The following is a 20,070-nucleotide window of genomic DNA, read 5'->3' as shown; positions in this document are numbered from 1 at the left end:
TTCGTGGGTCTTATGGCAGTTTCATATCATAAATATTTGTAGTATTTCAATATATTTTTGGAGTTAATATTCACATGTCATACCATAATATATACAAATACCGCAGATACAGTATTTGCTGTGCTTCGGGTGTACCTAATGAAGTGACTTTCCCGTCAGGATGTACTAGTTGAGGCTTAGGCTACTTTGCATGAAGAGACCAGCTGGGCTGGTCCGTGAACGCACCTCCCTCTTCCTGAGTGGACTTTCTACCAGCGTCGAGGAGAGTCTGTTGACCGAGGACCGAGAACCGAGGACTGAGTTTTGGACCGGGACCTTCGCTCCGCTACGCATGCAGGTCACAGGCAGGACCACGACCCCGTTCAGACTTTGAACCCGTCACGAGTGGAAGTGAGCTCGGGTATTTGTTCGAAGGGCTCGCACTTCTCCGAAGCATCCCAGCGGGTCTCGTCTCGTCTCGTCTCGTCTCGTCTTTTCCACGGCTATCGAGCAACAGGTTGAGCCGACCATGCCGAGTCCAAGCCAGTACCCGCGGCCCCGGCTCTGCACGCTGGAGAAAGGCGACAACGGGTACGGCTTCCACCTCCACGGCGAGAAGGGGAAGACGGGCCAGTTCATTCGGCTGGTGGAGCCCGACAGCCCGGCCGAAGCCTCGGGGCTCCTGGCCGGGGACCGCCTGGTCTTCGTCAACGGGGAGGACGTGGAGAACGAGAGCCACCAGCAGGTCGTGAGCCGGATACGAGCCGCCTCGGGCCGCCTGGAGCTCATCGTGGTGGACCCGGACACGGAGCAGCTGCTCAAGAAACACGACATCAAGTGTTTGAAGGAGTACGTCGACGAAGGGCTCCCGTTCCCTTTCCGGGACGAGGTGGGCGCGCGGGAAGAGGAGCGGCAGGACGAGGGGGACGCCGACCGGGAGGACGAGGAGGTCGGGGGGACGGAAAACGGGGATGAGCGGCGCGGCGACGAGGTCCGGGCGGAGGAGGAGCGCGGTGGGACGTCCGGGGAGAGCACGCCGGTACCGGACAGTAACGGGGAGCTTGACGGGGACGTCGGGAGGAAGCTGAGCATCAGTTCGGACAAGGTGAGCTTGTTCGGGGTTCGGGGGCTTCATCTTTTGCTACTTCTACTAAAACGCCGTATTGTCATTTTCCACTTCCGGGGAGGTTTATACAGCCAAATATGAGTAAATATATAAATGTAACTATTGTCAACAAATGCGTCACTGCAAACTAGAGGTTGTGTTGATCCAGGTCGTGTTGCCTAAACACTGTACCTAATGTTGTGACCTTTGGGGCAGACCAACACTGAGTAGAGGTGGAAAAGTCTCAGGTGGCATTTAAGAACCAACCCTGCAAATTGGATTAAACGCTGAGAGAATAGCTTCTAACTATAGTGAGCTGCACCCCCACCCTGGCTGGACACCGGCTTGGGAGGGGGGGGACCAGAGGACAAACAACCCAGGGTTCAGGTCAGAGGAACAGAACCGTCCACTTCCTCCTTTCCAGGATTTCAAAGTCATGTAAGCGTTATCACAGTGGTAGGATTCATGTTGTTATGGCCGCCGTGTACAGAAAGAAATATTTTAAAACTTGTACTAGCTGTTTAGTTCCCTGAAATGAATCCTCAGTTTGGGCTATTGCTTTCTCCCTGCACAGTGGCCACTTGTTGCTGCCTCTGCTCTTGTTTGTCTTGTTCCCACGCTGTGTGTGTGTGTGTGTGTGTGAGGTTGTGAACTCGGCACCAGGGTTCATTAAAAAGCAGTAGAGGGAAGCATCTCGGCCCACGGTGGAACATCTGTCTCACTCCGCACGGTGGATGTTTACCCCCCAGGTTATGTCTGACCCTCTTGCTGGAGCTGCTGTGGGGGGCCGTCATCATCGGGGCGGGTGGACTCCAAACTAATAATAACCATTTTAAGATGTTTCTGGTAGGAAGCATCCATTTTGTGTAGTTCCATAACCGCCCTATTAATGAGCCTGGCTCGATAAGATAAGATAAAATATTTATTATTATTATTATAATAAGTTTTTATTCATCACTCAGTGGGGAAAGTTGCATCGCACAGCAGTAAGAGAACAGAATCAGTGAAGCAGTACAAAATACACAATATAAAAAATGAAGTATTAACACTTTTCCCAGAGGGTTAAATATGAGGCATTATAAAAATACTTAATATATTGCACTTATATCTTTAATATTGCACTAGCTGGATTTTAATAGTGAAAAAAACGTGACTGATATGTCAACAATGAGTCAGGCCATAGTAACAATACCTGATACTCACAGTATAAGTACCTGTTACCTCAACCAACTTATGGCTAGATTAATAATAATATTATGATAATACATAAAGCATGAATCCTGCATATGTAATTAGTTGCTAATCCAAATTAGGATTATTAAGCATTCTTGTTGTTGAACGTTTTCTTATCTAAGTATCGTTTTGGCCGCCATGACACCGTGCAGGTGTATCCGACGTTGGGGCCGATGCGTCATTCGTGAACCCTCCCACACAACAGCTTGGGGGTGATGGGCGCCGTTCGCCGAGCACACTTTCGCCACGCCGTCGTTGCAACGACAACCAAAAGACATTTTTAGAACATGCAAATGGATGATTCATGCAACAGGAAGTATGCCTGATATTGGTTATGCTTGCCATAAGTGTATTTTTAATAAAGTAGACCACTTAATTTGTCACTAAAGTGAATGTTGTGTTAATAATTATACACGCAATCAGCTCCGGAGACGTCTTCATAAATATATTGAAATTAGTTACGCAACTGCTAGAGTGCACTCGCCGGTAATAGTACTATAGTAATAGTAATACTAGTAATATCTTTACTACCTGGTAGACAAGCAAGTAAAGGATCTTTGCACCCAAAGTATTTTGTGATGACGACTAGAGCGGGTCTTTTCATTTCCATCACACACTGGCACCCTACCTGCGTGCCTCACTGCCGCCCACATACATCAGCGTTACCATGGCAACCATGCAGGATTCTCCTCGGCTTCCGGAGAGGGCGTTGCGTTGCTCTTTTGAACTTTTCCGTGTTGCTGTGAAGGCGGTGCAAGGATGTCGGCGTGACACCGGCCGGGCCGCGGGGTTGGGGGCGCAGGAATGCCGGGCAGGATGTTGGAAGAAAATTCCCAAAACATTGGTGTAGGAAGATCGGATGGTCTGTGTGGCGTGGAGATCAAGTGTTTTATCTGCAGCGTTCGGCCATCTGCACAGCGCCCGGAGAGTAAACACAGGAAGAAGCAAATAAGCTAGCCTGGTTGTGTTCAAGTGTAAGTGTGAATGTGGGAGAAAATAACGTCTTTTTAAATAGCCTATCAATATTATAATATATAATATTATATATATATATAATATCAATATTTGCTCTCGGTAAATTTTACTACAGTAGATCCCCGCTTCACGTTCCACGCCAAAGGCCAAAATACGGCCATAAAAACGACTATTTCGGAAGGCCCCGAATGCAACTCGCTAGTACGTACGTGTTACCAATGTCACATTTGTGTCTCCCAACATCTATGGTGCGTTCAGGGGGTCCATCTGATGGAGTTTGTAGTTGTGTAGTACTGCACTGCATCATGCTGGGAGGTGTTTCTAATATTCTGGCTTCAATGCGGTTCTGCGGCGGTTCTGTCGCATTCAAATCTGATTGATTTCAAATCTAAGATTTCATGACCTCTAAGAGGTCAAATCTAAGATTTCATGTTGATAAATGGCAATTTCCCGCCACCAGCGCTTTATTCACCACACATGCACTTAGTATTCGAAACAGCAATGGCGAGTGTTTGTGTGCCTGCTGCTGTGGCTTTGAGTTGAGTCTCGGCCTTCTATGGACTGCAGAACATTTCCTGCCATTGTTGGTGGACCGGTACCCCACCTTGTCTTCTTGGGCCTCCCTCTCCGACCTCGCTCCGAGTATTTGCTGCCGTGAAACTCTGATAAAAGGCTAAACTAGCCTTCCTAGATGCTAACTCCACTAGATGAAGTAGAAAGTGTGTGAATGCAGTACAACCTGTACAGTATCGGTGAATATATTTCGACAGTTTAAACGTCCTGACTTGTGATATTTGCAGTCGGCCGATAGCGGGCCGATTGTGCGCCGGAGATAAAGCAGCAAAGGCGGAGACTCCAGTACACATAAACCAATAAAACACCAGTGATACTGGTTAAATATTAGGCGCCTTCTCAATCAGGGTTCAAAGTAAACAGTCCAGCTGATGCTGTGTATCAACCGTAGCAGGTATTGTTCACAATCTGGCTCGTGTGTTCTTTGGGCGTGGCCGCACGTACCAGTTCGTACTACGTATGCGCCTTTCTATACGCTTTCAGGTGCGCGTTATAGCATTCATTGTCTCACCACTGAAAAGATTTCTCTACACCTCATTGTTTATGAGAAAGTATGCTAGGTAGTAGGAAGCCATGGTGTACTATTAGCTTATTTAGAGTACAGTAGTCCCTCGTATATTGCTGTGGGGACATAACAGACGGCCACCGCTAGTTGGCATCTCCATTTACTTCTTCTACAACATGCCACAAATGTACCACTACCACACTGGTCGGGAGGAGAACTTTTTGCCAGCTATTCGGACAACAATGATTCATTCCCAGAGACTAGTGAGTCTATTCTGGCAACTGGTTATTTAACTCTTGCAGCTATCGCCATCTCTCCTGCAGATACGCCATCTCCAGCAAGAAGGAAGCATATTTGAGCATGTTAGTGGATGTTAATTTCCACGTATTTCAATGAGTGCCATGTCGGTAGTTAAACATGCGCCATCCGATCGCCTTATGCACTGCGAAGGTACAGAAGGTACAGAAGGTACAGAAGGTACAACGACGCTCCTGGACCAAAGTCCCATTCATACAGGATGGGACTTGGGGGGGGGTGGGGGGTAACTGTTGGTTACAATTTATCACAAATGCAAATCATAACGCTCCGTGTGGCGAATACGTCTTTGTGACGCCATTCCCAACAACAGGCTCACTGTGCTGTCCGAGTCCAAGGTCGCCGTGAACCTGGGCCTCGTGTCCGTGTGTGTGTGTGTGTGTGTGTGTGTGTGTGTGTGTGTGTGTGTGAGCGAGGCGGGGCTGTTTCTGGTGATAGCGATTCGGTCTCTACTGGACTGAGAGTCCACAATGCCACATTCCATTCTGCTAAAGGTTCACCACCCCCGGCCGGACAATAAGCGGGAGGGCCGCGCCCTGCCGGGGTTGGGGGTGGGGGCGGACATGACACTCCGTTCACCCTGAAATAGACTCACCCCTAATTGTCCTCGTCTCTTCCCAGCGTCCATCACAATGGACACTAGAGTCCGCTCCAGTAATACTACAAATGGAGGACGGCCAGGTGGATTGTGGGAAAATATGTCCTGGCTTTTAGCTTGACGGCTAGCGCTTTGTATGCTGCATGTTGTGACCTTGCCAGCAGTTCTAAAGTCCTGGTTGGGGTTAATTAGTCTGATATCATTAATGATCACTTAGCCGCTCCTTTAGCGTTTCCACGTGTCTTTCTTACTTCATATCTTTCTTTATTGGTCATGCTATCGATAGCTTGTGTGCTACCAATCCATTTGGATATGTCTCAGATATATGTAATAACACACCAAAAAAATAAAGAGGTATTGATTATTGCGTAGTGTAGTTAGCAATAGTTACCTATTAGCAACACCTCACCGGTTTTACGTCCGTGAAAAGAAATACACTTGAGAATTAGTATTTTTGTTACATTTTTATGTTTGTTAAAGTCCAACTTTCCTCACAAATCCTGTATGGGGGGGGGGGGGGGGGTGATGTGTGAGGGGAATGCAGCCATCTGTGTAAGACGTGTCCTTGTTGACGTTTTCTCTCCAAGACTTTATTCTTGGAAGATGACGGCTGATTTTTGTTTTGTTTTTTTTTCTGAGGCGGGTCTGTGAGCCTGAAGGAGCCTGAAGGAGGAAGAGAGGAACTCTGAGGGAGTCGGGTCCGCAGGGGTGGGGGGTCGTGGACAGGAAGACTGGCTGAGGAGATAAAACTTGTTTGATTGCGTGGAGCTGTCAGTCAGCGTGGGGTCATCTGGATGAGTTTCAAAGAAGAACCATCTTCCAGGAATCAAGATTTGGTCTTATCACGGTCTTTGCCCCCAAACACCCCCCCGTCCCCGTCCCCGTCCCCTCCTTGCTGTGTTGATTGACATTGTTTGTCTATTTCAGGCCTTCTCCCCAAAGAATCTATTGTCATGGGAATCCTGCCTACAGTGTTGCTTTGCCGTCTTTTGTCCCGCTTGTCCCATCCTGGAATGGAAGCGGGGGACAGTAGGATGCTTTGTTTCCCTCCTCTGCCTGCTTCCCAGCTGGTTCAATGGACCCGCTTGAAATCCAACACCCCCGTCCCGCCCGGGAGAGTGGTGCGCTCCGTGCACTCAGGAGCACAAAACGTGCACTGTGGTGGTTAAAAAAGGGGAGCCACTTCACAATGGGGGGGGGGCATCAAACATTGATTAAGTTTGTCTGGGAGTTCGTTCGTCTGAGCCAAAAACGACACATGACAATCACAAGGCCCCGGAGGCCGCCTGATTGGTCCTGTCGCCCGGTAACCATGGTGCCGGGCCCGGTGGCACCGCGTGGTCCTTCTCTATGCTGATCAAAAGCCAAACTGGCGGGAGCGCCGCCCCCCATTCGAGGAGCGGGGGGGTGAAAGCGAGGAGGAAAAAGCGATATGGAGACTTGAAAGAGCGACCAGCTGAGTGTGACAGCTTCGCTATCAAGGCGGCTTACTGTAGCAGCTGCCGAGCTGCCGGCTCGGAGGGAGGCCGCATCCACTCCCACGTTTCAGCTCCTTTTACTTTTTTTGGTATTAGGAGCTGTGGGCCGGGCTGCCGTGAAAACGGACGGAGATGCTCTACATCAGGGGTCTCAAACTCAATTTACTTGGGGGCCACTGGAGCTAGGGTCTGGGTGAGATTGGGCCAATATCTTAATTTTTATTTTTCTGCATAAAATAAGACGAAAAATAAACAAATCAAGAATAAAGAAAATCAATCAATCAGTAATAAATAAATATATATTATTATATTATAATAAATATATAACATATTGCGCAACTGCAGGGTCTTGAGACACATGCTAACTCGCAAACTAGAGAGCTAGCGACCTAAACGGTAGCCTTCAAGTTATTCCCTTTAAACTTAAATAGCCAAAAACTTACCACTTCCACACGGATAGGGAGGATAACTATTAACAGTTATTTAACCTTTAACATGAACATTAATCAAACGTAATAATTTATTTTTGAGCCGGGGGCCTCAAACTAGTGTCCTGCGGGCCACACTTGGCCCGCGGGCCGCATGTTTGAGACCCCTGCTCTACATGGTGGGCACACACACACACACACACACACACTCCTTCACGCTAACACAGACCACAGACCGCCTCCTCAGCCTCACAGTTGAGCTCCACGTGCAGAGCAGATGATTATTATGCAGCTCTTTGGGTGTCAGCATGCATCCCATAATACTCCAATAATACTGTATGATCATTGCACTGGATACATAGTACCTTTACCGTTATTAAGCCTTCCCCTAATTAGGACCCAAATAGGGAAAACTAATTGCTATGTCAGATTCTCACCATAATTAAGCCTGTGCATCTGTCCTAATACAGGATCTTTTCAAAAATGGTGGCATCTATATAAGCTCAGCATAATGTCTGATTGCCTGATGGCGTGAAGCTGTAGATGCCAGCTTCTAGCAGCAGCATCAGATCCACGGCGGTGGTCTGCTGGTGTGTTTGGAGAATATTCAATGAGGCCTGCCATTGTTTTGGAATGATTGCTATTCAAAGCAACTTCTCAGTTTTTGCTGCCAAAGAGTCCACGGGGGCCATTTCATTAGGTACGCTTGCTGCACGGCTAAATACTAAGCCTTATTACTGTGTAGGGCTGCACGGTGGTGGAATGGTTAGCGTGCAGACCTCACAGCTAGGAGACCCGAGTTCAATCCCACCCTCGCCCATCTCTGTGTGGAGTTTGCACGTTCTCCTTGTGCATGGTGGGTTTTCTCCGGGTAGGCTGACGTCATCGCAGCACCCCTGCTAGCACCAATGTGGCAATTTATCCTTTTAATTCATCATATATATGCATTTGTCATGCAATTGTCATTGTGAAACTATAAAAAAGTTTTGTGTGTCTTCAAGAGATTATAAAGATTTTCAATATTTCTTTTGGGGCTGCACGGTGGATGAGTGTTTAGGAGGCATGCATGCGTGGGTTTTCTCCGGGGACTCCGGTTTCCTCCCACATTCCAAAAACATGCTAGGTTAATTAGCCACTCCAAATTGTCCATAGGTATGAATGTGAGTGTGAATGGTTGTTTGTCTATATGTGCCCTGTGATTGGCTGGCCACCAGTCCAGGGCGGACCCCGCCTCTTTCCTGAAGACAGCTGGGATAGGCTCCAGCGCGCCTGCAACCCTTGTGATAATAAGCGGTAGAAAATGAATGAATATTTTTGTGTATCAAAGTGAAAGCTACAGTGCTTATATGACATTTTATTATTAATTTCATATTATTAATTTTCCCTGATGTTCAGCCAGTAGAAAATGACAAATGAATGACTCAGCTGGAAAATGCGCTCAGTGGTGAGCTATAAACGGGGCAATATTCGAAGATATCACATTTACCTCAGTCTGCCAAGCACACGGTCATATTATTTTACATACGACAAAGCCAGCATATTCCGATGATGGCGTTCATATTCAGTATACGTTTCTTCTCACGTGTACTGGATGTGTACACGTAATGAGTACTATAGTGCACGGCGGGGGCCCTCGCGTCATACGTTCCTTTCAACTGTCAATCTTCCTTAAAAGCAAGAGGATTACTAGCATTCCCCTTCTATAGACCACAACTATGTGTTGTTGGTTTTTGGTCGTATGACCTTGAAGATTTCGTGTTCCCGTGTTAAATCAGAAAAAAAACAGTAGCAGAAGGGACGTATGGATGACTGCTAGCACTATTAGCTCAAAACAATAAAGGGCTAACCCAGAATCAGAATCAGAATCAGAAATGGTTTATTGCCAGGTATAATCAAACATACTAGGAATTTGTTTTGGTGAAGTAGTTGCAGACGCATCTATTAAAAAAAATGGAAATACAAAATATACAGAATAAAGAGTATAAATATATGTACACAGTCTGTTTTTGTTTGTTATTGCGGAAGTGCAGTCTGATTGTTTTTCCTAAGAGTCCAAAATGAAGTTAATTTGCGTCATTCTCATCTGTCACTCAGGTTAGCCGCTGCTAAGCAAACAACCAACAATAAAAGAGTCGTTTGGAATGCACGGTACGGCATCAGTCACATGGGAATGTGTTATTGGTCATAAATACTAGTCGCCAGTCAGCTGGTGCATCGTTTATGAAGGTCACATATTAAGAGTGGTAATATGGTGTCCCAACGCCAACGTTGCATGTTGTTTTTTGCCTCCTGCTGACAAAACAAACGGGCAGCGGCCTGTGACAACTTGCCCTCTACGACAGCGAGCCGCAGATTAGAAGCAGATTAAGCAAATACGTGGCCGTTGCAGCCTTAATTGGATTACTCGTCCCGTCCAGAGGTTGTCTGATCTCAGTCAGGACGTGACCACGGCTTGTTTACCATATGCTTCAGGTTTGTTGCGTCCTCTGTAAATTGGCCGTAAATTGTACATGTGTGCAAGACGCTCGCTAAACAACGGCGTCCTTAGCGGCGCTTAGACGCCGTTTTTGGCTTTGATGTCAGGAAGTGGGTCCGAGCAGAGGAAGCATATTGAGAGAAGATGTGTCGACAGTTCCTGTGTAACACTTCCCTCCTCCATCTTCGGAGGGATTTTACACACAGTAGAGAAGTCAGTGGCATTGAACTAAAAGTACTGCTGAGGGTACATGTACTAGTATATTTTCAATGTACACTGAGCAAGTTAACTGATGCCTGCCATCTAGTGGAAGACAATGGAGGCATTCTGCCTTCCATTAGAAGTCCATTGGGTTGGATTAGATCAGGGGTCTCAAACATGCGGCCCATGGGCCAAATGTGGCCCGCGGGACACAATTTCAAGGCCCCCGCCTTGATATGAAAGTTTAATGTTAGTATGGATATGGATGCTGTATGGTATCATGTACCCATAAAAAAATATTACGTTTGATTAATGTTCATGTTAAAGGTTAAATAACTGTTAATAGTTATCCTCCCTATCCGTGTGGAAGTGGTAAGTTTTTGGCTATTTAAGTTGAAAGGAAATAACTTGAAGGCTACCGTTTAGGTCGCTAGCTCTCTAGTTTGCGAGTTAGCATGTGTCTCAAGACCCTGCAGTTGCGCAATATGTTGTAAATAAAAAGAGTATAAATGTGACTATAGTCGTGTTTTGTCATGTCTACAGGGCTCTAATAATGCTTTGTTACTTTTAATCTGAAAAAACTAATTTGTCTACCCACCAACTATATGTGCTTTCTTAAGTTTATTATTATTATTATATTTATTTATTTATTACTGATTGATTGATTTTCTTTATTCTTGATTTGTTTATTTATTTTTCATCTTATTTTGTGTAGAAAAATAAAAAGTAAGATATTTGAGAACAGTGGAATGTTTTATCAGAGCTTTTATTGTAGAAAATTGAAACCAAAGCAAAGTTTATTAATTTTTCTGTTTTTAATAAATGCGGGTTTTTTTTTGTTTTTTTGTGGCCCCCAACTAAATTGAGTTTGAGACCCCTGGATTAGATTTTGCTGTGGGGTATTGTGGGTAATACCTGTGCCATGTTTGTGCTGTAGAGTTGCCAGTAAAGGTAGCTGAAAGAATATCATCAAACCGAGCCCGCTAGGTGTCGATCTCTTGTGGTTTTGATTGACAGTTAGAGAGTTATTATTTGCCCAATAGTCTGCAGTGAAGTAACTGAACCCAACCCGTCAAGGTCTCCCTTCACACATGCTTGGGGCCCCGGGGACGTGCGAGCTCAAGCAAACATTCACAGAAGACGACGTGTCCCAGGCCATCTCAAACAGACGTTACATTGTCCTTGCAGTGAGGGAAGACTTCACCGACCGTTCCCGTGTCCTCTCTTTGAGTCATTTGTCCTCTGTTTGAGTCCATCTGAACAAGCCGTGAGATGACACGGGCATGTTGTCACCACGAGGCACACGGCGCACACGCCGTCATCACCTCGATAAAGATAACGAGGATAACGAGCAGGCAGGCAGGGCCGAGTCAGCGTGTCCTCCTGGGACGCCTTCTTGTCTTGTGTGCTCAGCGAGTTCCACACACACTCCTGGTTGATGCCAACCCGAAGTTGTCACCACTGTCGGAATCTTCCACAACCCTTATTGCTCTCCGTAGCTGTCAATCAAAGTAATGATGACAGATGTTGACTACGCTACCAATTCAAACCAAAATGTACTTTAACCAAATCTATTTTTACCAAAAGAAATATTCATTCATTCATTAATTTTCTACCGCTTATCCTCATGCTGGAGCCTATCCCAGCTGTCCTCGGGCAAGAGGCGGGGTCCACCCTGGACTGGTGGCCAGCCAATCACAGGACACATATAGACAAACAACCATTCACACTCACATTCATACCTATGGACAATTTGGAGTCGCTAATTAACCTAGCATGTTTTTGGAATGTGGGAGGAAACCGGAGTCCCCAAAGAAAACTCGACCGCCGTGCAGCCCCCAAAAGCATTCAAGACACACAAAACTTTTTTTTATAGTTTTACGATGACAGTTTTACACGCAAAGAATACTAAATGCATATAAATGATGAATGAAAATGATAAATTGCCACGATAACGCTGCGATAACGTCAGCCTCCCTCTGGGCTCCTTTGTCTCCCTCTGGTGGACAGTGTAAGCATTGCAGCGCCATCCATTCATTTTCTATGCCGCTTGCCCTCCAATGAAACGCTTTGCTTAGATGAAATGCATTATGGGAAAATGCTAAGTTGCTGTGTGATGACTTTTGCGTTGTGTAAGATGAGTAATGACCTTCAATTTCCAATTGTTGGACAAACTTGTGAGTTAGGGTGGGGCTGCGGCTGGTCCTCACGGACTTGTCATGTTGTTTTCCAGCTATGGCAGAGTAGTCCAGGGAATGTCGTTCCCGCTACCTGCTTTAGCTCATGTAGCGGAGACGATTCCGGAGGTGTCGATGTCATCAGAAACTGCGATTCAGGCACGTTAAAGTGAACATTAACTGCAAGGAGATAGCAAAAGGCTGAACTTCATCACTTTTTCCGTGGGCGTTGCGTAAAAGCGTTTGTAGCCGTGCTCGAGGTGAAGGACGTGAAGTCATAAGACGATGACTCTTGTGTAATGATTGACTTGCCTGTTGAAAGTCCGCCTCTCTTATCAGCTGAACATCTCAGCACAAAACATGCTGAGCGCACGCCGGGATTCAACGGCTGGCGTGAAGATGAACATGTCATTCAACCATGATGGCGGACGTGGGGTACGAAAGAGGACGAGAGAGAAAGTGAATGACTCGTATGAGATCATGGTCTCCATCTGGACGCCATTTTTATTTCACTCGCGTGTGCCTGCGCCTCCTCCTCATTCCCGGTGATCACGTTTAATGCTCCTCATGCTTTAGCCATCTTGCTCTCTCATTCTCCTCCACGACTTCATTCATTCATTTTCTACCGCTTAGGGTTGCTGGAGCCTATCCCAGATGTCTTCGGGTCAGAGGGTACACCCTGGACTGGTGGCTAGCCAATCACAGGGCACATATAGACAAACAACCATTCACACTCAACCAAGCATGTTTTTGGAATGGGGGAGGAAACCGGAGTACCCGGAGAAAACCCACTGGGGAGAACATGCAAACTCCACACAAAGATGGCAGAGGGTGGAATTGAACTCGGGTCTCCTAGCTGTGAGGTCCGCGCGCTAACCACTTGACCACCGAACAGACCCTAAAGTTCCCATGCTTGGATACACATTGTTCCCAACCGGAGAGGGATCCCGATTTTACCTCTTTTTTTTTTTTTTGGATGATTTAAAAATTGAGAAAAACGAAAATGAGGTGCAGTCCAATTCGTTTTTGTTGCCGTATGGTTCCTACCAGGAAAAGTAAAGTTCACGGTAAACGAGATTTGGTCTATGAGAACGAGACTCGGTGAGATTTTAAATTAAACGACGTTACACTCTGTGTGTACGCTAACAGCCCCGCCTCCGCCCCCCCGAGATACAAGAACTGTATGACTAGAATGGAATCATTTGGTGAATTATTGCGCAACGGTACCGATCAATTTGATTAAGATGAATAAAGCTACGAGTTCTACAATTTCTGTCGAACGCTTCCTCATGATGAAGAGGTTGGATTAGACTGGGTCAGCGTGACTAAGATCACCCTGACCTCCGCCTGCTGGGCTCTGACACGCGTAGAACTTGTCCAACGTTCTGACCACTTCCATGCACAAGCTAGCAGCCTTCTCGGCTAAATAAAGAAACGGCATCAGCCACCCAACGGAAGGGAGGTTGTGGGATTCAGGAGTTTTTTCCTGGATGACAATAACTCTTCCTGCCATCCCGGAGAGGGACGAGGCGGTCAGAGGTCGGAGGTCAACGCCCAGATTCCATTGTCCTTGTTAGCTCCTGGAACAAGCAGGACAGGAGACGATGCCGGAAGCGGTCCCTTCCTCAAGTGCCCCCGGCTTAAAGCTTCCTCCAATCACACGCTTCCATTCTCTGACACCAAGACCCCCTTCCTTCCTGGGGAGCAGCTGAAGTCACGCCGGCTCAAAAGTGCGGCTTTCTTTTTACGGAGGACTTTTAGAAGCACCGCCGAGCGCATCAGCATGCGGCGACCTCCTTCATGTTCAACCTGGGCGCCATTTTCATGCTTAACGAGTCCATGGAGCTCTCCGTCATCTTTGTGCCTCTGGTTCTCCCCCAGCGGACTCCCGCGGTTGGGGACCTCACACAAAAGAGCGAGACGTTCTTGCATGCCAAGTGTATTGAAATGTGCTTTCTCTGCTCCTGGGTTGCAGGAGGCCATCCCTGAGCGGCGACCACGCCTCTGCGTGATCCAGCGCGAGGCCAACGGATACGGCTTCAACCTGCACAGCGAGCGGGCGCGGCCTGGCCAGTACATCAGAGCCGTGGATGAGGACTCCCCGGCGGAGCGGGCAGGCCTGCAGCCCAAGGACAGGATAGTCCAGGTACTTTTTGCTGTTGCTGCTCCATGCTGGTGTGTTTACGGGGAACTCCTCGTCCGCACGCTTTCGTTCAACACATAAATAATCCAGCTCGCAGTCGCGCCGTCGAGCTTACATAACCGCACGGCAACTTGGCTCATAAATACTCATGAGAGTAATAACCGGGTGTGAGGGACCGCCAGAAAAAGGAACTTTAGAGAAAGTACCCGTTTGAACATTGAATGGGTTTTTTATGTCATCCCAACTCCAGTTTGGGATTATTGGGCATGTTGTGACATCATTCACCCGTAATAAAAGCCTGATCGAGGCTGGTGCTTGTGTGTCTCACAAAACATTACAGTAACATTACTGACATCTAGTGGCCAGCGTCTTTGAATGCATCATCTGATTATTGTAGTATTGTCGTTAGTTTCGTTATGTATACGCTTTAATGATATGTGCTTCAGTATGCATATGTTGGGATAGTAATAATAGGCTGTAGTCAACCGTGTTTGGCAGAGCGACAAGCTTGAATTTAAAACGTGTAGTGAAGCCTGCTTCTTTCTTTAATACCAATCTGTCCTCCGTGAAGTCTTGTTTCCTTCCTGATGTCCTGAAAACCCCTAAACATAAAAACCGGCCTCTTCTCTCAAACATGGATCCAAGTAAGGAAACTGACGATTCATCAGGGGTGGTCAAACTACAGCCCATGGGCCACATCAGGCCCGCCAAGCGTCTTCATCCGGCCCACCAGGCATTTTCATATTCCTTTTGCAATCTGTGCAAACAGCACATAAACACAACAGAACCTGCCCACTGCACCAAATAAATATCTATGCATACCCATATATCCCTGCCGCAAGGCATGCAGGGTAACTTGTGGTACTCTCCACAAGGTTGTCAGAGAAGTAAACAAATAGGAGTGAACATACTATTGATATCCAATGTTTTTATTGTTCATAGTTCATATTGTGTTTGCAGCTGGACTACCCAGCATGTCTTGCGGTAATTTGGGAACAACGGTTTAATGTTATGTTATGTTTAGCGCTTAGTTGTTGTGAATCACCCACGTAGTCGTACTCGTTGATTTATACGATACGGTAACTCACTGTGGATATGTTGTGTTTTTGTTTTGTTGCACCGTGAGCAAGTATGTTGTTCTGTTTGATGACCGCTTGTGTATGGAATGTATTTGATGAAGCCAATGCGGCCCGTGCGTCAAAAGGTTTGCCCAAAGGTTTGATTTAAGACGTGGTTAAAGTGTCGGCTGCGTCGGGGCCCCAGGTTGTAGCCTGCTAGCATCCTTTCAGGCCCGTAGTGTCACAGACAGAGGCATTGACAGAGAATTCAATCAAATATGGATGAAGACAGAGACGTTGCGCTGATTAAACGTGGGTCGGTGAGGGGGCTCCCGGTCCTCCCCCCCCCCCGAGGGCCCCCAGACAGCCGCACCACCCACTGAGGAGCGGGGCTTTGTGGGGAGCGGAGCGCCATTGTCGCTGCTATTACTGGCCGAGCCGCTATTGTCCAGCTTCCTCTGTGGGACCGGCTTAGACAAGCAGGCCCACCCTATGACGCAATCCCACATTTCTCATGTTTTCCCATGGTGATTTCATCCCACGACACCCAGCAGGGCCTGAAGGGGGGGCACCTCCTGGCACCGCACACTAGAAAGACAGTCCAGTCGGTAAACAGGTCTGATTTGAACATTTGGGAGGAATTTATGCTCCGGATTTCCTGACAAAGATAATATTGGTAAAAACGTCTTCTGTGGGAATCTAATTTTGCGTCCTCCTCAGGTGAACGGCGTGTCGGTGGAGGGCAAAACACACTCCGAGGTGGTGGCGAGCATCAAAGCCGGCGGGGACGAGACCCGTCTGCTGGTGGTGGACCCGGAAGCCGACGCCTTCTTCAAGAGGTGCCGAGTGGCCCCCACTGCTGACCACCTGACCGGTGAGAGGACACGCCCACGTTGGAGAATGATTCCACTGAGTCACTCATCTCGTAATGTTTGACTGCCGCTTTATGGTCTCGCTTGCTGTTGGCCCGAAAACAGGACTTTTGGACTCTTGGTGGCTCCTAAAAGTCTTTCTGCAGGACTTCCTCTCTTTTCATCCGCCTCATATTTCTGTCCTGTCTCATTCTGCCAACAATCATAGACAGACTGCAGTCATTTCCTGCCCCCCCAATCTAGCCTCTAGGGGGAGCCCTAGCACAGTCATGACACGAGTAGGTGGTGGTACTCTGCTCATGCCCTGTTGGCATAGCAACCCATGAGCAAAAGAAAGAAATGCATTCACTAGGGAAGACGCTGCGTCGTAAATAGATTGCACCGTCATCATTTCAGCATATTCATGTCAATAAATACGCGGCCTTTTCGTGTGCGGGACCGTTAAACCAGAGCGGGGCAAATGTTTCATAAACTTCTGGAGCGTTTCCATGACGGTCGCTCGACAGTCTTTCATTAAAACGGCAGGGAAGGCATTCTCGCCTGGCGTTTCCCAGGTGACCAGATGCATTTCGCACGCTGCCCACTCGGTGGGCACCTGCCTGCTGACTCTTAACTGCGCTGCCCTCTCTCACACACACACACACACACACACACACACACACACACTGGCCGGTTAGCACCTTTGTTTGGTTTCCATGGAGCTCACTCTGAGTGGCCTCTCAGCCTTGGGCTGCACAGAGAAATGGAGAGGCTCCTTTCTGAGCCAAGACACACACACACACACAATACACACAATACACAAACACACACACACACACACACAGACCAGCAGAGGACTCCAACCACAGATCAACACTGAAGGACCAGCTATTATCTCCTCTAATAGGCCATCATCAGCCGTGCCTGAGGGATGGAAGGTAAGGGGTGGATGAGCCGTCTGTGATGATGGGACAGAACATTCAACATCTCATAGAAGATGAACCACGTGAGAACCGTGGATGGCGTGCTCATATGTGTACAGTACAATAAAGTAGTAGTAGTACTAGTAATGGTAAAATAAGCGATAGCATCACTATACATACAGTCAAGACCACTGATGCCCATTGATAATGATGTGTTGTGTTCTCTCCAGGTCCGCTACCTGAGCCTGACGTCAATGGAGGAATGGAGGAGAAGGTAAGACCTGCTAATAAGACGGAAAATATGGCGGAGTAGCTGAGTTCCTCCTACTACAAGGAAGTCACGTTCAGTTATTAATGGCCAAAAACCTGGCGTCTTCCTGTCATTGTCTTACTTTGCACAGCACGCCACACAAGCCTCCACCCTATGCTCTCCGTTGCGAGTGTACGTGTGGACGTGTTTGAAAACCTTTAAAAATCATTTCACATTTACATTACATTACATTTATATTGGTTATATATTATAGCTAAAATTTTAAATACATTTAAAATATTTTTTAATGAATTTTTAAATATTTTTTAATTTTTTAATGACTTAATCATAAGAATGCTGTACCAAACAACATGTAGTCTAGAATTTTTAAAGTTATCTAAATGTGGAGAAAATACTAATAACTATCATTTCCATTTTACTTACATTTTTGTTATTTTTTAAAACCTGTTTCACGCAATAACATTTTGTTAGCTACACTGTAATGTAAATATAAATATATATATTTATATATTCTAATAATATATAACACAATAAGGACGACATTAGTGTTAAATCCTGCTCAAACATGCACACACTGAGTGAATAGTTTAAAATATGCCTGAAGTATGCAACTGCTAGTTAATGTGCAGCAGCGAAGGCCCACCCGGTTGCGTAACACTTGCTGATTCAAAAGCTCAGCAGGTCAGCTCTCAGGTGGACTGTGTAGACTTTAGATAGGTGGTGGGGGTGGTTGGAGTTAAAGATTCTTGGAGTTGGAGGTGAGTTTTACATGAGCTGCCGTTGTCATATCAGCTCATTCTGGAAGACGACTGTGGTCAAAGAGCATAAAAAGCATGGTTTCATCCATCGTGGTGATTTTTTCCTCTAATAAATCCCAAATTGAAGCTCACAGATGGTTTAAATTACACCCCCACACTAATTAAAGTAGGAAATACCACATTCCATGCTAGCTAAACACAGTAATTTTCACACTTTGATGTGTTTATGTACTTTTTTTCCTTTCGCATCATTGTATTTTTAATAGAGGCCTCATATGTAAAAAATAAAACAGCCAATTCATAATAGCGTCACAAGTACAAGGCTGCCCTCGTGTGGTTGTGCCTGGTACTCCACCGATGCTTTTAAATGCTATGTACGTAAAACCTTTAAAATATTCATTTATTTTTTCCGCTTATCCTCACGAGGGTCGCGGGTACTTTAAATATTGCTTTTAAAAATATTTTTTAAAAGAATATGAAGTATCCTTCATTGGTGACAGCTTTTTAACAGCATCTCCTATAGAAAAAATGTAAAATATGATTTTTTGTGTGTATATTTTTCCAACAAATCCAGTAAAGTGAAATTGCTGCTTTGTGTTGCTAGGTAAACGGAAGGGGGGCCGAGAGGGACTCCAAGCTGTCCGTCAGCCCTTCTCCATCCAACACCTCATCCAACGCCTCACTCACCACTCCGACCACAAGCACCCCTCCTGAGGTACGTGACAGGAAACGGCCATCTTCCCGTGTACCGTATGGAAAACCTTGTAGAGAACCCGGTGTCGCTCTCTCCTCCAGGGTGTCGTGCCGGAGGCCATCCCAGCTCTGAACATGAGCCTGCAGCAGGTCAAAGAGCTGGCCCACCAGAAACGCTCCAATAAGAGAGCCCCGCCCATGGACTGGACCAAGAAAAATGAACTCTTCAGCAACCTATAGGGCCTTCAGGTCATGTGACACGAGACAGCATTTTTACAACCACCAGAAAAAGACACTTTTTAAGAGAAATCCTGTGTTATGAAAGTCGTATTCTATATTCCACATCGTTGTAATGTGCTACTAACCATCAAGGACAACTGGACTGTGTTGAATGCCTGTGTGTGTGTGTGTGTGTGTGTGTGTGTGTGTGTGTGTATGTTTATGTGTGTTCTTCAACACCCACTCACCTGACAATCAGCTTATCATGTATCATTTAGTTTTAGAAGATAATCAGTAAGAGTGGATCAAAAGTCTTAAATTCATTTCTGTACTCTCGTTAACAATTTGTGTCGAACTTAGAACTAATTACGGCAAATTGGTGATATATTTGCCCCAAAAAGCGAGTCTCTAATAGGGTAAATGTCATTGCTGTCCTCCCGGGGTGGGTTTTTAACTGGTGAAAACACGCACTGATAGCTTTAAACAGAATCATTTTAAGCGGGGCTTCACTTATCATGTATGTATATATCTTATATCATGTATATTTTTACATTTTTGATCGAATCGACTCGGAAGTGATCAGCTCAAGCCTCTCATCGTTTAGTCTGTGAACGACATGACTCAAAGTGAAACGACACTTTTGTGGGTGAATTGCCAGACTAAGCGTTCCTTTCTCGAAATGTCATTCCCAGATCATGTCTGTCGAAAAGAATGTTTGCGCTTCTCCGATATTGAGATTATTTTCCAAATGAATGGCTGTGTAAGCAGTGAGCAAAGATTCTCTATTGTAATAAAGCATTATTCTGTCATGGTGTCGTCTCTTTACTCAAACTCAAATCCACCGGGGGCCGCTGGAGGTGGAGTCTGGGTGGGAAGTCAAGTATTCCGCCCGGAGTCACGTTTCAACAGCCTGACTCAGGGTGTCATAAAAGACATAATGCGATAAGCATCACAGCAACAGGTAGATAACACAATCACAGGGCAACTACTCATAGGAGAGGAGGATAAAACAGTCATCCCTCATTTATGGCGGTTAATTGCTAACATAGACCATAAAAACCTGCTTACGACCAACTAAATGTGGTTTATTAGAGCCCTCTAAACATGAAAT

General features: G+C 46.3%; 1 protein-coding gene across 1 annotated transcript; it reads left to right on the top strand.

Annotated features, from left to right (window-relative positions):
* The first annotated feature begins 114 nt into the window (after positions 1–114).
* On the top strand, positions 115–19,785 carry nherf1b (NHERF family PDZ scaffold protein 1b). The gene is made up of 6 exons (XM_058050070.2): positions 115–1,084; positions 14,019–14,189; positions 15,965–16,118; positions 17,249–17,292; positions 18,652–18,762; positions 18,843–19,785. Exons 1-6 carry the CDS (start codon positions 509–511, stop codon positions 18,978–18,980), a joined length of 1,194 nt encoding a protein of 397 aa, XP_057906053.2. The 5' UTR covers positions 115–508; the 3' UTR covers positions 18,981–19,785.
* Positions 19,786–20,070: the final 285 nt, after the last annotated feature.

Source organism: Doryrhamphus excisus, linkage group LG16 (assembly GCF_037039965.1).
Source record: "Doryrhamphus excisus strain RoL-2023G ecotype Guam linkage group LG16, RoL_Dexc_Guam_v1.1, whole genome shotgun sequence".
In the NCBI taxonomy this organism is placed as follows: Eukaryota; Metazoa; Chordata; class Actinopteri; order Syngnathiformes; family Syngnathidae; genus Doryrhamphus; species Doryrhamphus excisus.
This window is presented reverse-complemented; position numbering and strand designations above follow the sequence as displayed.